Genomic DNA, 18175 nt, shown 5'->3' with positions numbered 1-18175 from the left:
ATCTTGTATATTTCATCATATTTCCTAACTCCTTTTACTTCTTGGTGTCCGCAGTGACTCAGCGACAGAACGTTTACCTCTGATATACGGATTCCTTGCTTCGATCTTGTCGGTTTTGCCCTTGCTCTGTCAGTTTCCTTTCGCAACTCGTTGTTTAACTTCCTCTACAAGTTTCTGTCCTATTTCTTACTAAACTGTTCCCACGTCTTACTTTCCCTCATATTCTGCAATATCTACCCTGTAACTCGTGGCTTGTTAGCTGTTTCGTGTTCGCCGTAACCGACTACATTTCTGGAACCTGATGTATGCAAAATTTAAAACTATTTTTCTTAGTAATATACTATTTTTCTTAGAAATTCTCAGCGAAAAGATTTTTGACTTTCTTTTTTTTCAACTTTTCAATATTCAATACCTTCTTGCATACTTTTGTTCTACCTACACTTTTCAGTTGAATATCCACTTCACTTAGCACAAAGTTATGATCAGAGAAAAGTCAGCCCCCGAAAGAGTCTTCGAATTCTTCAAGCTATCCAGATATCTGTCCTGAATCATAACGTAATTTATCTGATACCGTCTGCAGTCTTTTAGAGATTTCAATGTACATCTTCTTCTCTTGTGGTAATTGTACCTCGTGTTCAGAATTCCTATTGAATTGTGTCTATTATAACAATGATAAAAAAGGACTATATTTTGAACCTCCATTAAAGCCATCAGAGAAGAACCACATAGGATACAAGAACGGGGATAAGCAATTTTACTGATTGAACGTCGCGTATCTCTCACAATCACACAAAAATCTTACAATTCCATCATTGTGGAGTATCCGATAAAATGATATCAAGTACATTTGAAATTGCCACCAAATTAGAACTACTAGCTGTAATATGAGTTATCAAAGCGAAAAGGTATAAAACAACCGCAATTGATCGTCGAACGAGTAAGCATTTCTACGAGAACTTGATAGGTGATTACTGTTTCCAACAAAGAATGGAACCCTTTAAGTTGTCATTTAAATTTCACAGTAATACATTTTTAATAATACACTCTTAGTAGGTGTTTATAAATGTGACTGCCTGCTGCAATTTTAATGCTGTGAACATCTACTCCACTTAATAAGTAACCCAACAATTTCCGTTTTGTGTAAATGTGAATACGAAGACTGGAACATAAAAGAACAATATTTATTAAACTTCCATGTACAACTTGTATAGACTGACCAGAACGATATGTATTTCACGCAATTTTAATGTTTTATAATAATTCAGTTTAAAATCTCGAAACAAATTACTTCTCCATTGCTGCAGACAGTACTATCACTTTCTGATCGACAACATTCTAGGCCTACATCAATAAAATTAAAATTCTTGTAAATAATAAATAAAAGAAAATCATAGGATGAACTATTAACAGCATAATTTCCTGTCTTAGCTAGCTTGAGGTAAAAGCAGTGGTGCCATTCAGCCGGTTCGCACCGGTTCGGGCAAACCGGTTGCTAAATTAATTTGATTTCGCAGAACCGTTTGTTATAAAAAGATAAACCAACATACGCACTTACACACACACACACCATCATCATCATCATCAAGCCAAGCGTGAAGGAAAGAAAAAACAAAGTATGTGTTTAAACCTGACAGAACCCATTTTCAGAATTTGAAAATTAAATCATGCAGATCGTTTGTCCACGATTGTTCTCATGAAATTTTCATTTATTGAGGATTTATGAACAATTTATATCAGAAACAAAATGGACGGTGGAAACTTCACGTAGGAGAATGCATTTTTAGCAATCGAAAATAATCCATTCAGATAAGATTTCTATATCTTTTGTATTTTCCTTGGCATAGCAAGTGTGTGCATTGCAAAATTTCATCTGGAAGTTAGGTATTGTTGAAAACAAAATTTTTCACAGCCAAAATCAATTGACATATTTGAAGTACATTACTTTGCTCTGTACATACGAGAAGATTAATGGAGGCGAGGGGAACGGTAAATTTTATTTTAAGTATCTTCTTTTCTTAGGAATTCTCACAGCTACTGGGTTAAGTACGATCTCTCGGAGGAACGTATAAACGTTTATTCCTTTATCTCAAATGCTCAGATATCAAGAATGAGAACTGGGATCACATGAGTGAAGCACTGGAGTTTATTTTTATTTGAAACCCATACATACCATTATTAACAATCGTCGATCCATTGCTGGATGAAGGTCTTTTAAATACTTTTGGACAACCACCTATCTTTGATAATTCTTTTCCAACACATTATAAGTGCACCATAAATTTGTCACACCATCTGTATGCTATGTAGATCGCTACATGTCACAAGAGAATTATATCTATCTACCTATCCGTCTACTATATCTCTCAGAGAGAGAACCGGTTGTTAAAATATTAGAATAGCACCACTGCCTAAAAACCCACTCAATGTTCATGTAAACATTGTAAAGGTTTTGCAAGCTACAATTTTGAAGCTAACAGCGCAACTAGTGGTACTGTACAGGAAAACGGGCAATTTCGTACTTTACAAAATGTTTAAAGTCGCCACTATATTCTAGGTAATTAATTTTCGTAAGCATTAAAACCCTAAATAAATCAAGAGGTTAAATAAATGTTTATCGACTTTTGCTATGAGAGTAGCAAAGGGTAAAATATCTATGGTAGAAAAAAGTTTAATGAATACGTGAACTATGTGATTTATCAAAGCCGTAGATTGTTTTCTTAAATTTCTGATATTGGGATTTAAGCACACTCGACCGTTGTCTGAAGAAATTGTATAGCATCACGAAGAATACACGTGACTGGCTTTTTGATTGTACTCGATGTGTCTTCAAGCGCGCTACATATACTGATTGAATGACAAAATCTGCTTCTGGGTGTGGGGATGAGCGACCTGTAATAAGCAACGTTGTATTATCCTGTAATGTGAAGCTACAAAAACTTCAAGTACCATACATACACATAAAAGTCATCAGTTCACAATATCGAGAGGAAACATTGACACTGTTTAATTGAGGATATGATTCAAGTATTAATTACAGAAAATGTAATTATTTCAACTTCGTATACCACTTCATATCCAAGAAGTGAGTATAAGGTCCTAACACATAGCATACCACAACTGAATTATTTTTAGTCATCAGTGTAATGGCCTAAGAAAATAGTGTAAGAGCTTTTGTCAGTACCAAATACAATTCGCAATTTCTATTTCTTTTTTTATTTTTGACTACTTCACACATTTTACATATATATTGTAAGGTTCTGCTTAATGCAGATAGGTACAGCAAATCATTCACATGGAAATCGTTTAGTCCCACAACTAGTTTTAAAACAAAATTTCCTGGTATAAATAGTATAATACATTATGAATATAAAAGTTTAAATTTCTCTAGTATCTAGGACAAATTGGTGCATCAGGGACCCGGCAACCTTGAGAGGAAACCGGACAAAGTTCCACGCAAACTAAGTAGGGTTGATTTAGGATTCTCATGCTCCATGCAAGCAGAGAGAGATTAAAAGTCAAAAAGCTCCAATAAAAGTTTAGGACCCCCACAAAGCCCTAGACAACCAAATTAGACTCGATAGGGGGCCTTACAGCTCCAGGCAAGCTAAAGTTCTTGGGATATGTACACCTCAATGATCCAGGAAAGAGGGAGAGTAGAATTGATCAGCCAAAGACTTATGCTAGATGTGGAGGCCCTGTTGGTTTTATAGGAGCACCAACGTTGTGGTGGCGCTTATGGTTCTTTCTCGTCACATCACTAATTGTATTGCTAGTATTCCTGTCGTCTGCTATTGTAATAGTTTATACTAGAACGCACATGGTATTTCTCATAAATACGAGCATATGTTGTTTGTATGTAAACACAGTCATCCGTGGGATATTACAGTAAATTTGTATACCTTCTAAAGCACAACATGGGTCTAAAAGTCCGAATTATATTTTGATACGTACTTCTTATCCATTAAATGATTTTCTCAGAGTCGAAACTATGTGACGTCAAACCTTCAAATATTATACTAATGCATTTAATAGTGCTGACGCTTATTAGTCAGTGACACGATGCTCTTCATATAAGTTCCCTCGTGTTTGTAGATTGGGGACTTCGCTAACTTCTCAAAACAGTCGCTTGAGTTGTTTGTAAGGATGTACATTGTCTTACGCCTGAAACCAACTACAGGACTAATGAAAAGCACGTAAGAATATAACATATTCATCTGTTGTCAGTCTGTTACATGTCTGACAAAATATTCTGAATATTGATATAATGTTTGATATATGAATTGTTACTTCTATATGTACAGTCAGGGACAAAATTTTAGATCTCTTTGCTTCATTGAATTGTAAAAAGGAAAGGATATACTATTTAGAAAATTATGTTTATATTTAACATACATGATAAGATATAATCAGAATCTTTTTCTAAAAAAAAATTCACACATTGAAAGGGCTCAAAACAAACCCTCAGTGTTTCAGCTTTGTTTCAGAATATACAGCACATAAAAGTATAAATTTACTTAGGTGTACCTAAATATAGTGTTAAGAAATACGGAAATGCAAACAAAAAATCTCTACATTTAATGTATGATTTGTTTAACTTTCCATTTGAAATGAAAAGGGGCAACAATGCAAATTAAATCTCAAATTAGTAGTATTTGTAAGGTTTACATTATATTTATAATCAGCAAATATCGGTTCATTAATATTTTAGTATATTCCTAGCAGTAATGTACCGTGTCCCTTTAATACAATTGTCTTACAAGTAAGACAATGAAGTAGAAAACCTCTTAGAGTTTAGCATGAATCACGGCCTGTGCAGCCTGAAACTCAACATAACCCAAGTCGAAGTCATAGCTCCTAGCTTCTATTAAAACTATATCCCGTCCTTCATAATTTGCTGTAGCATACAGACTCAAAATACAAAACGCGAACTCACAATGAAAACACAAAAACTTATAAGTGCATAAACAAGTGTCTTGTTTACTTATAATTCATTCCTCCATAAGTTTAATCCAACTAATTTTGTCTATAATTAAACAATGATTATATTAAGATACTGTGTACATATACTTTATTACCCTTTACCAACCTGGTTTATTTTTCTTCTTTTTCCTTCCAATGCGAGATTTACTTTCTGCAAATAATTATAGTTATGAAATTTCTTTATACAAATAGAAAACTAATATAGTGTTATTTATTTCATTTCTAGCTATTACTCCCAACATTAACGAAATAAAAGATCAACTTATAGGAATGTAAACTAGGGCATAATTTAATAGTACATACAAATACTACTTTAAAGTGTGCTAAAAGTTTAGTTGTATTAATCTTTCTTGCTCTATGAAAGAAAATATTATTATCCTCCATTGGTTATGATAATAGAATCAATTGCATTTGTATACATTTGTTGATCTGCAAAAAGTCTTGTCAAAATTTTCTTCTTACGAGATTGTAGTAGATTATCTTTATATATACGAAAGAGGTCAAAAAAGTAACCTTACAATGGCTAGTATTAATTAAAAATATATGTTTTTGATAAAATGTCATCTATAACATCTTCGACAAAACAATAGTTATTTTTCAATGCAATTGCCATCATTGTTCAAACACTTATTAAGTTGGAGTTATCTATTAGTTTTCGCATCCCACAATAACAGAAATTTAGTATCTACTGCTTCAATAATGTTTTACATTTATTTTGATTTTTTTTACCTTTACGAAAGTAATTTTTATAAGATGCTACCATAATTAGAAATAATTACTTTCTTGAATATCCGCTGAGAAATTATCTGAGAGTGGTTTGTTTAAATATACAACAGAGAGAGAGCATTTTACTTTTGGCACATTTTTTTAAAAAAATATTAATATTATAAAATGTGCTACTCTCACTAGATTACTCTTATCATAGCCCCTGGCTCTTGAGAGAACAAAACATGAAATTAGTAGTGATAACTTACACAGACAACTTATTCGTGACACTATTACATGGGTATCTACATATAAAGTAGATTCTATTTAACTTAACGGACATTATTACTATATTATAACTCGCCCAACGGAGATCGGGTCATTTTTGACCCATAAATGTTTTATTTTAACATTTTTCCTATTTCTTCTTCCTTTTTCCGATCATTGGCCTAGGTATGCTAGTTTTAAAGTACGTACCATGTAGTAGCATTCCTATTATCCTAATATTTTTTATTTGTCAAACACAAATAAACAATTATTTGTCTGGGTTTTGAATGACCCGGTCTTTGTTCTTTATGTGAAGGATATTTTATATGTCTTCTCTACCTCACACCGTCCGATTTGTTGCCATTTTACTCCCTCTGCATTATCACTTCTACTCATGATCACTTGTTCATTCCCTCAGCATGCTCCAACATGCCAGCAGTGTTGCCAGGTGGCAAAAAATTGTAACAAAACGGGAAATTCAGTAGCAGGAATGCGGGATATTTTCTTCCAAGTAGGCTATGTAGGATATGAGGTATTTTAAAAAAAAATATATGTAAAAATGGAAACGCATGGTAATATATATGCATATCTGGGAGTGTTTGTGTGCGTTATAAATTTGTGGGAAACATTGAATCATATTGGAAAATTTCATGTCTATACGAACGGGAAATCTCCTTTCATGAACTGGTAACACCGCCTGTCAGAATAATTAAAAACATTTTAGTCCGGTTTGACTCATGCACACATGGAATGTAAATAAATTGTGTGCGTCTGTTCTTTGTGTGGTAATAATGTCCAATCAAAAGTTTTTGAAAAGTTCACATGAGATATTTCGAAGACTGATTAGACAGCAACAAGAAAGTGTTGAAACTATCAGTCTGGGTTCTGCCCCCCTCCCCCCCCCCCCGCAGCCACATTTTTGCCTTATAGATTCTCAACTGAAGACCAATATGCTCACCACTAATATCGAACTTTAAATTAATTTGGAAATCTAGTAATAATAGTAAGTTCTCCCTAAAAAATAATTAAAATATTGTTGGGTCAAAAATGACCCAATGTTCGTAGGATACGTTATTTCTAGTATCTTCGCTGGGCGAGTGTTAATAGATATGCAACAAAACCCACAAAATATTTGTAATTTCTTAGAATTGTATTAGGAAGTAATATATCCTTAGACTAATCTTAACTTTCAGAAAGACATTTATTACACGCGTTTTCTCACTATTCCCTTGATGCTTGAATGTGTGACTCCCCGCGTTACACATATGTAACATTGGGATTTTACTTCTTTATATTGAATACAATGGTGTTTTGCTTCTAATACCCACTGTGATACATCTGTAACAGTACGCTCAACACCACCTAGTGGATTACTGCTGAACTTCTTGTCATTTTGTCGTCCCAGAAGTACTTGGAAACATATTCTTTGCCTCTATGATATCGCACTCTGGGTATTATAGGGTTAATCATAAGGCATAAGCGATCCAACATGTTAAAGTCTAAGGCTTAACAACAAAATATATTTTAAACTTTTGTATCATCTGAATATTGTCTCTAATCGAGACAACCAAGTATCTACTTATTTCTCAGACTTTAAAAGTTTGGAGGTCACAGTGTCCGTCAATGTTCTCTGAGTTCCTCCGTTTCTTCCTACATTCTAGTTAATGCATTTTTTGGGCATTTATACGCCGGTAGTGTCTCCTTTAGCCTTAGTTTTATATTAGGACAGGTAACTCGTAGCTTTGTTAACCAATGTTTAACACTATATTCTTTCCTTTATGATCATTTATGTTTATACAAATGTTCCAAGAACTCGATCTAATTTATAATGAACTATATTCCCTCTACCTTGAAACAATCATACTTTAACTAGTATGTTCATTTTTCTTTGAAAGATTGTAATAGATTTGATGTTTAAGCGTTAATCGAAACTAAGTTGTAAGAGATAAAGAAAGTAAATATGCATAGCTTTCTCCTTACTTAAAGTTCGCACTCTACATGTTTCACAAATTTATGAAGTAAATATTTGTATTAAATTTGTTAGAAAGTTTTTGGTAGAAATAAAGATATATATATATATATATATATATATATATATATATATATATATATATATATATATATATATATATATATGTATGTGTGTGTGTGTGTGTGAGAGAGAGAGAGAGATTAAAATTTTGTGCATCGTAGATAAAGAAGACGTTGAAAGACGAAAAGTCAACTTCTGACTGTAAAAATATAAAACTAAAAAGGGACTAACTATAGACTATGGGTATGACGCTATGTAGTTGTAAGGTACGGAATTTAAGAAAAGAAAAACAGTGATTGCAGGCTCTTGAAATTATGATTCAACATATGAATATTGGAAATTAGTGGATTAACAAGATATAAATTTTACAGAATTAATAACAGAAAGAAATAATTATCGCGGCATTTCTCTTCTGTCAACATCCTATAAAATCCTTTCAAATATTCTGTTAGCAAGATTGACCCCATGCGCAGATGAAATTATTGGAAATTATCAGTGCGGATTTAGACGAAATCGATCAACTATCGACCAAATATTTACCATCCGCCAAATACTCGAATAAAAGTGGGAATACAGTACCCCGGTACATCAACTATTTATTGATTTTAGAAAAGCGTACGACTCGGTTAGGAGAGAAACATAATACAACGTTCTTACAGAACTTGGAATACAGAGAAAGCTAATTAGATTAATTAAGGTATGTTTAAATGAATCTCAAAGTAAAGTCCAGGTAGGGAAATTTTGACCACGAGCTTTCACGTCGAAAATGGCCTGAAACAAGGAGATGCGTTGTCGCCATTATTATTTAACTTTGTTCTGGAATACGCTATAACGAAAATCAAACATAACAACCAGGGCCTAGAGTTGAACGGTATTCACCAGGTTATGGCATATGCTGATGATGTAAATTTAATAAGGGATGATAGGAAAAAATAGAGATAAATGCAGAGATCTTATTAAACGCTTGCAGGGACATGAGTTTAGAAGTAAATGCAATGAAAACTAAATACATGGAAGTGCGTCGGGACCGTAATACAGCAAATTATGGGTGCGATAAAATATTAAATAATACTTTTGATAAAGGGGATAGTTTCAAATATCTAGGATCAATATTAACAGAGGAAAATCATATTCACGAAGAAATTAAATGTCGACTGAAAGCAGGGAATTCGTGTTATTATTCTTTTCAAAATCTCTTGTCGTCACGAATTCTGTCGAGGAATTTGAAGCTTAACATATACAAAACGATAATCATGCCTGTTGTCCTGTGTGGTTGCGAAACATGGTCACTTACTTTGAGGGAAGATCATAGACTGAAAGTATTTGAGAACAAAATCCTAAGACGAATATTCGGACCCAAGAGGAACAGGAATGGGGAATGGCGGAAACTTCATAACGAGGAACTACATAAGTTATATGGTTTACCCAACATTGTTAGGGTCGTCAAGTCTAGGAGGCTTAGGTGGGCGAGTCATGTAGCTAGAATGGAGCAACGTAGAGACGCTTTCAAAGTCTTGAATGGAATACCAATCGAAAAACGACCATTAGGAAGACCTAGGCGCAGATGGGAGGACAATACTAAGATGGATCTCGCAGAGATTGGAATACAAAGTAGAAACTGGATGAAGTTAGCTAAGGATAGAAGTCAGTGGAGAGCTTTTGTGAACGCGGCATTGAACCTCCGGGTTCCATAGGCCAGAGAGTTAGTTAGTTAGTTAGTTAATAACAGAAAGAACGATACTAAAAACTGTTGGAAGGAAAATGAATATTAGTTTTTATTACATTACAAGGCATTGTAGTATTACACTAAATGTTTTGTAAGAAATAACAGAATGACAGACACTTCAAGAAAGCTCGAGTGCGAAATATGTGGAACAAATAACTCACGGTAATGAAGACAAAAAATATAACTATATAAAAGACATATTTTTCTCAGATTAAAGTATAATAGAAAACTGAGCCAATATTATCGAGAGATTGTTGACCTAAGAGAAAGAATAGTAAAATGTTCTTGTTAGTTCATGAGTATGTTAAACTTTAAAACTAGAGAAGATATTCTTCGTTTCATCTTATCATCCTCCAAAAGAAAGAACAACATTTCATAAATTAGATAAAAGAGTATAACGTTTTATATTAAAATCAAATACATTTTACAGAACTTAATGTGAACCCAGCACTCATACAGACGAATAAATAAAAATTACGTCCAATTGTCAAAATTCTCTCTAGTTTCCTTCATTACTATTTTTTTCTGACACATTACCTAAAAGCATGTATGTAAAACTTCTAGTTAGATTCTTAGTGGAAGAACATCGGCTGCGCTTAAGTGATACAGGTATATTTTAAGCTGTATATATCGTCCTATATAATATATGTTACATTGTAGGAAGTGTCATGCTCACAACCCGGCACGGAATCAGTTTACATATTTTCAACTGTCAATTACACATGTAAATACCTTAATATCTGTGTTATGAAAAAGGAGCTAAACTCCCATGTATTATGATTCGTGAATTGGAGATAGGTCATATAGTAAAGAAAAACTCAAAGACATTATGTTTATGACTATAACTATGTGTTTGGAATGCTCTTAACCTTGTGTAAATTCTACTGTCAAGTTGTATGGTACCATTCCATTGAAAGCGCGTTACTTTATTAAAGTGTGTGATATTTATTTTCAAACACTGGACTGCATCGGTTACTATTAAAAATGTAATTTGATGCGGAAATGTAACTTATAATTCGATATTTGCAATTCTAGTACCTTTATCTGCCTTTATGGTACTTGAACTTAAATATGCTTTAAATTTCTAATGAAAGATCTTTTCTGTTTTAAAGAGTTCTTCAGCGTAAAGCTTTTCATTATCCAGGTGTTATGAATCTGATTATACACGTGTAAATTTTAACATTCATAAAGGCTAAATATATAGACCGATTTAATTAATGTAGTTTAAACCTACCGTACTTCTTTAATTGTAGATTAACAAAAGTGTTGGGGAACGGGTAAACGTCCAAAGAATGAAAATTCATAACGAAACCATAACTAGTAGTAAATTTATATCACTTGTTTTTTAAGTAAAGACATGCGATGGAAATTATAGTTAATTTGTTACTCTGATTCCATTCCAAAGATCTACTGCGTATTAGAAACCATTTTTGGTCTATGCGATCACTGTTAAAAGCACCCCTGGTTGATATACATAGTAATGCCTGTTTAAATACAAACTTAAGAGTATAAACAGACTCAATTCAATTGACGCTGAATTTTGATTCAAAATAATGAAAACAAATATTTCTAGATGTATCTGACAGGTTTGATCTGATTGGTTTGGTCAGACACACGAAAGACATAACCTCTGTATAAGACGTCTGATACTTACGCTTAGTATAGTTTGAAATTTTAGTAATTGAAAGAAGCAATAAATTACTTACCATTTTTAGTAGAATTTTGTTGAGAACCTTTCTTTGATTTCTGGCTTTTTGAGACGGAACGTGATCTGCTTAAGGTTCGTCTAGTTGCTTTACCTATTGAAAATAATTATGCATTTATAGTAAAGTTATTGATGTTAAATAAAGTTAGTATATCTTTTATAACAATTAGTCAAAGCCCTTTCCACTTGTATAGTGACTAGCGGGCGATATAAAAGTTCATGTATACGTGTGAACGATTCCCGCTAAAAAAAAGCACTGAAATGTGTGAGGATTATTACTTAATATTAAACTTTAGATCCACATTTTATATAGCTTTTGCGATGAGAATTAACGTAACACTTCAAACAACCATGCAATATTAAGGTAAACTTTCTCCTTTTTCGAGCTGAAGAAACAATACATCATATTAAGGGAAAGACTGTTTCTAATAATGCTTAAAAGTCTGGTATACCTTGAAGCGTAAGCAGAAATTGAGCCGTACATCACATTATTTTCCATTCAAAGATATGCGAAACTTTTAGCTGTTATGAAATTGCCCAGTTCGTCGCCACGACATATCGATCTACCAATGTATGACATGCGCAACTGCTGTCTGCCAATGAATAGAAAATTCTACAAATAATTTTGAAGAAGAGGTTCGAAGTGTGAAAAAAAATTCTACACCGGATGTCTAAAAGATATAAGAAAATTTAACAAAGAAAGTTCTATCGTTTTTCACTGACTACCCTCGAACATCGATATGGCATCTAAGACATGCCTGCAAGAACACAAATAGTCCCCATTAGCATCGATGACCTTCTTCCAAAGTTCAGGAAGGCCATGGACTCCATCGCGATATAACTTGGTGGACCGTGAAGCGAAGAATGTATCAAATGCATTTTGCATCTCTACTAGGGAACTGGAGTCCTCTAAGGAATGCAACAGGTGATAACCGGACGGTGCAATGTCCGGGCACTATGGTTAATGCAATAGTGTTTCCCATTCAAGGAGTAGAATGGTATCTAGGGTCATCCTAGCCACGTGGGGCTTAGCGGTGTCATGTAACAGGAGGACCCTTTTGGTATTCAGAAGTGCTGGCTCCAGAGTTTTAGGTTCAACTTGAACACTACTAAACTGCTGATAGTACACAGTTGCAATAATACTCTGACCAGTTCCTGATGTACGATGCCGCGAGCTGTTCACCAAACAAATAACAAACAGCAGTGCTGGCTTCAGCTGTTTTGGAACAGGTTCAGGGGTTGCTAACCAATGATCACGGTGCTGTGGAGCTTCGTGCAAGAACCACTCCTCATCACATGTCAACACATTGTCCAGAAATGCTCCTTCCTCAGACGAGACAGCAAAGAAAGATGTGTGTGCTCGAGTTGATTTCTTGATGCCAGTTAAGTCATGTGGGACCCATCCACCCAACTTGCAGTGCTACCAAAGTTGATGGAGGTGCTGCCGAATATTTTTCCACACACACTGAATTGTAGTCCCAGTTCCTCATATATCTGGCCACTGTTCGCCTATGTCTGAAGATCTTCATTTTGATTTCCCGGCACGTGGAGCGCCTTCGAGTGTTTCGTCACCGTCGTGAAAGTTTTTAAAAGCCTTCTGCACTGTCCGCGTAGTCAACACATATACACAAAAGGAGTGGCATATCTTTCACCTCGCTGCAGCAGCGTTTGACTCCAATTTGAACACGTGCAGAATACACGCATTTAGGACGCTCTGTGGGGGTCCCATGTTCACGTTCACAGTGTAAATGAACTACCACAACTAGGCAGTATATTGGATATACCCTCATCAACAGCTGGCATTTGCCTTATCTCCGTTCGCATTCAAGTAACGGTATGGGGGTCAATTGAACACAGACGTACACGAAAACCGTAGAGCTTTCTTGGTTGCCTTTATATTAAGGCTCCTTGAGTTGTTGTCATTAAAAGCTTACAGTGGTCTCTCTGACAGTACGCAGACTGTCAAAGAGATTACGAATATTAGCTTATGGATTACCTTTGGCTTAAACGCTTATAAGCAATTTTATACTGAATACCTAAAAACAACAATAACAATGGAAAGAATTAGGGAGGTATCGGCCAGGGCCTATTTAGTAGGTACCATCCCGTCATTTGATGGACAGAGAAGAAATCCTAGAAAACGCCAGTCAGGATTTTTGGCAGTGGGAATCGAACCCACGACCTCCCGGATGCGAAGCGAACGCTCTACCACTGGAGCTACTTTGCTCGAAAATCCTTGTTTATTATACCACCTCCCTTTATATCCTTGAAAGATTGTCCTATGTCATTCTTTGTTTCCACGTATTTGTTTATTAAAAAAGTAATAAAATCAGTTATCGTTGAGTCTGTTGATCTCAATATTATTATGTTAGAATTTTTGCTACTCGTCAACTAAATAAATATAGTCTATTCATTGCAGACTTTGTCTTTTATTTTTCAAAATTGGGGAACTTGTATACAAAATGCAAACTTGTGGTGGACAGACTATAGTTGCCTGGCTATATAACTTCCACAATTTCATGGCTTGTAGTTAATATCACATAAATGAAACTTAAAATATTGGTATGTTTATACGTCTGCCGTAGTTTCGTTTTCTCATGCGTTAGCTTTCGAACAAAAGAGATTTTTTTGAATTTGGTATCCGCAATATAAAGTTCGTAATTATCTAAACGTGTTTGTTATTGAGAGAATCTCTAACGTTTTAACAGGTAGTACCGGCTTCCGTCCATCCATTAGACCACGCAATAACTGTTGAAGGAAAGCGAATATTCCAGTTTGTTTTTCTTTTCGTATTTATAATATAAAGCTGGAAGGATTGTCTCGTCAGAGTTTGTTAAATAGTGAAATCAATTAGTATTTTAACTGAAAACTATCACCTAAGTGTCTCTGAGAATTCTGATAATAATTCAAACAAAAGACAGTTCTATTTCTTTCAATTGATAATAAGAGAAATTATCTAAGATAAATTATGCTATCTCAGCCATACTCATATTTATATATATATATATATATATATATATATATATATATATATATATATATATATATATATATATATATATATATATATATATAAATGATGGCGTACAATAAGTTATCTCCATAAACAGAAAGGAATGTAGATAAGTTCACCTGGTCATCACTGTTTTCCGATGTAGTCCCATATAGGTCTATGTAGCGTCACCACTTCGTGGTCAGCGTAGAAATCCCAGAGAGAAAAATAGTTTATGTCATGACCCAGAAAACTACTGGCAAACAGCCTGTTAGACCTCATTGTCTGACGAAAAACGGTTCCTGGTAGATATTTTTTCAGGTCTCGGAAGAGGAAATAGCCACTAGAGATCATGTCGGGGCTCTAGGGAGGATGATTTTACACTTGGAAACTAGAATCTCAAATTGCAGCTTGAATCTTCTGGGCCGTGTGTAATAATGCTTTGTCGTGGAGCAATAGGATACCGTTGGCCAACTTTCTCTAATGTTATTCTAGAATGGCATCTTTGAAATGATACAAAGAGGCAGCATATACATTACAAGTGATTGTCGTCTTCTGACGTACGTACTTTACCAGGTGAAGTTTCTCGGAAACCCAAAATATGATACTCGAAAATCTTCCCAACAGAAGGTTGCGTGTGGAGCTTCTTCAGGGACTGGGAATCATGTTCTCTAACTGCATACACTCCTACTTGCTCTCAGGATCCCAATGGTGAATACCAGGTTTTGTCTCCTGTCACCAGTTGAGTGAAAAATTTGTCCAGGTCCTTCTCAAAGAAGTCCAAAAAGTCTTGGGACAGCTGCATCCGGCACCGCTTTTGCGCAGGCGTGAGCATTCTGGAGACCCAATGAGCACAGACATTTGACATGCTCAAGTGTTCATGCGGAATCATTAGGAGGAATCCTTTGGATATGTCACATTCTGCTGCAATCTCGGCGGTCTTCATAAGGCGATCATGCAGGACCATGTACTCAACTTTGGGGCAGATTTCCGCGGTGACTGCATCCGTGGGTCTCCCGGAGCGGTGGTCATCCTCAATGGACTCCTGTCGCCACATGAATTACTTTGACCAGTATTTAACCTTTCATTCTGACTCTGATGCATCCAGGTACACTTTCACCAGCTGCTCGTGAATTATCTTTGCTTCCTTTCCTTCTTTACTGGGAAACTTGATGACCGAAGGGTGCTCAAAGTTCTGCAATCTCACGCTACACAAACATGCACTACGCGGTGTAATATTAACACTCTGCTCAGGGTCACTGCCATGCTCCAGCTTAACCCAAACTAAGTAGCGAGGTTCACTGCAGTGGGTTTGGCGTGCGGGTTGGGAGTCATTATGCTTCGTCCCTCTCTTCTAGGGATGGTATCGAGACGAGACGAGACGAGACTTTGTACAGTCTCGGTCTCGTCTCGGTTGATAAATAACGGTCTCGGTCTCGTCTCGAGTAAAAAATCACCGTCTCGGTCTCGGTCTCGTCTCGCTCAACAGATGCTTGTCTCGATCTCGGTCTCGGTCTCGAGTACCAAGTCTCGGTCTCGTCTCGAAAGTCTCGAAATAAATAATGTGAAATTAAAATAGTGAAAGTATTATTCTCGTATAGTCTGTCGTTTCCGCTTATTTTTTCCTTTCACTTTGATTTAGAATTATGATATGGTGTACCTCTTCATAGCTAATTTGCTAGTGCTAATGCTTTCCATGTGTGTATTCCAGGTTCAATGATCAGTGGATATATCACCTTAAACCCTAATAGTAACCCATATTTCACTTTCAGCAATAGACTTTGTCTCATATAGCCTCAGAACTGCCTATACAATTAAACTCTATGAAATTAACTCCAGTACTATACAGTAGTTTATTTCCTTTATTTGAATCAGAATTGTTCAATACCTCTTAACGGATAACGCAACACATAGCAGCACGAATGTAGGTCTATTAAATCGTACCGAAATTAAAATTTTACAATTTCTCATTTATTATTTAATACATTCTGCATTGACTGTCATTTTAAAAACTGAATATAACGTTCATTATCTTAACAAATAGGGTAAATGCGAAATACTACAATATACGTATTTTTTTTCAAATAGATGAAATGCTTTATTACCGTTTCACATCTCCGTGTTTAATTGACACTTTATAACACGAACGTCATGAACCTTGTTGTGGGAGCTACTACACTCATCTTTGCTATGTGAGGTCTCGAGTTGGATCACAAAACAAGTTAGATTCAAAGTCCGATGTTTCGCATAGTTCGCGTCTCATTTTAAGTGCATTCTTTTTCTTATACAAGTTCATAAGGTCGTAATGCATTACGTAAGCACATATCCAGTGCCGTAGCATAGATTAATCTTATTCCTGAGCTCTCAACGGTGCATGTAATCTTTATTCGAGAAAACTAATAGTGCGTTCATTACGTTGAAATTTTATATTGATTGAAAATTACTTGCGAAACTTGAACATACATATTATATAAGTATATAGGTAATTCGAGTTATCTATATCTATTTTTTCTCATTCGCCAAAACAAGTGGTTCTTAACTTTCTAGTTTTCTTTTGTATTAATTTTCGTAGTTTTGCCGCAACATGATGGATTGAATAGTCAAAAATACTTTTTTCGCTCTATGATTTTCATTAAATTTTGGATTCATTTTTACCCTACCTAGTAAAAGTTATATATATCTGAACTTAAGAGGTAGACAATGCTAAGTTACTTTTTGGTTGAAATTGAGTTAACAATACTGTTTTAATAGACTATGTTCTTTCTAGTGGTGTAATAATGTAAGTCTGAAAGCATCTTACTACTTTGTAACTACTTAATAAGTTTCAGAAACAGTACTATAGGACTTAGTTGAGAAACCGGTCTTTCGTTACTCTAAAATTACGACGTTATGACTTGGTTTATTTTACCTCCGAGGTCCAGATTTAATAAAATCATCACCATCATCATAATCAACTATTATCAATCCATTGCTGGATGAAGGTCTTTTCAAGTCTTTTCCAACAACTATCTAACTTGGGCAATTCTTTTCCAGGTAACTTCTCAGTGGTGCTTGATTTCGTCACATCTTCTTGTATGCGGAGGTTTCCTAGACTGCTTTTGTCTCGTGGTATCCACTCTAGAATTGTTTCCGTCCGTCGATCATGATTTCCTTTGCAATACGTGCAGCACATCTTCCAGCTCATATTAAATTATTTCATTGGTACCATCAGTATTCATTTCTATATATTTGGGCTACAAATAGTTCGAATTCGCTACTTTCGGAGCACAGACACGCTACTTTTTAATCTTCGAATCTGGCAACACTGACTGACTGATTTAAATCAACACAATGTGAGGTCCCCAATTTGGTATAGCGGCTAGCACGCTTGATTTCGGTTCGAATTCCGGTAGGGATAAAGTTGAACGATGGTGTTGAAGTGGTGCGGATTCCACTATAATCATTAGCTCCACGTCTCCTTTAGCCGCCCTAGCATAACTGTGGGACGTTAAACTAAAACAAAAAAAGCACGAATGTACACTGTGTATTACTAACTGTAAGTCCTTGAATAATTGCATATAGCTATATGGTATGGACCGAGTTTGAGGTGGTCCGTGATCAAACTAAAACAAGTGAAATGTAATTAGGGTGTAATTAGAGCTTTTAATTAAGCACGGTCTTAATATAAAGTGTACACCAGGCCTAAGGTTTAGGGGGAACAACTAGTGTTACTGAAAATTTATCAGTTACATTTAAATTCAGTTACAAGTTGCATTTACATGTATTGCT

General features: G+C 35.1%; 1 protein-coding gene across 4 annotated transcripts in view; it reads right to left on the bottom strand.

Moving 5' to 3' along the window:
• LOC145683714 (uncharacterized) overlaps positions 1–18175 on the bottom strand; it is a 145916-nt gene that overhangs the window by 95200 nt on the left and 32541 nt on the right. For all 4 annotated transcript variants that reach the window (XM_081755170.1, XM_081755167.1, XM_081755169.1 and 1 more), the window contains 2 exons: positions 11417–11509; positions 5087–5131 (listed from right to left, as the gene is read on the bottom strand). In XM_081755170.1, coding sequence (XP_081611296.1) covers positions 5087–5131; positions 11417–11509 — 138 coding nt within the window. The remainder of the gene's footprint in view (positions 1–5086; positions 5132–11416; positions 11510–18175) is intronic.

The sequence above is a fragment of the Thermobia domestica genome, chromosome 4 (assembly GCF_964235325.1).
Source record: "Thermobia domestica chromosome 4, izTheDome1.hap1.1, whole genome shotgun sequence".
In the NCBI taxonomy this organism is placed as follows: Eukaryota; Metazoa; Arthropoda; class Insecta; order Zygentoma; family Lepismatidae; genus Thermobia; species Thermobia domestica.
Note: the sequence above shows the minus strand (reverse complement) of the source record. Positions and strands in the feature narration are given on the sequence as shown.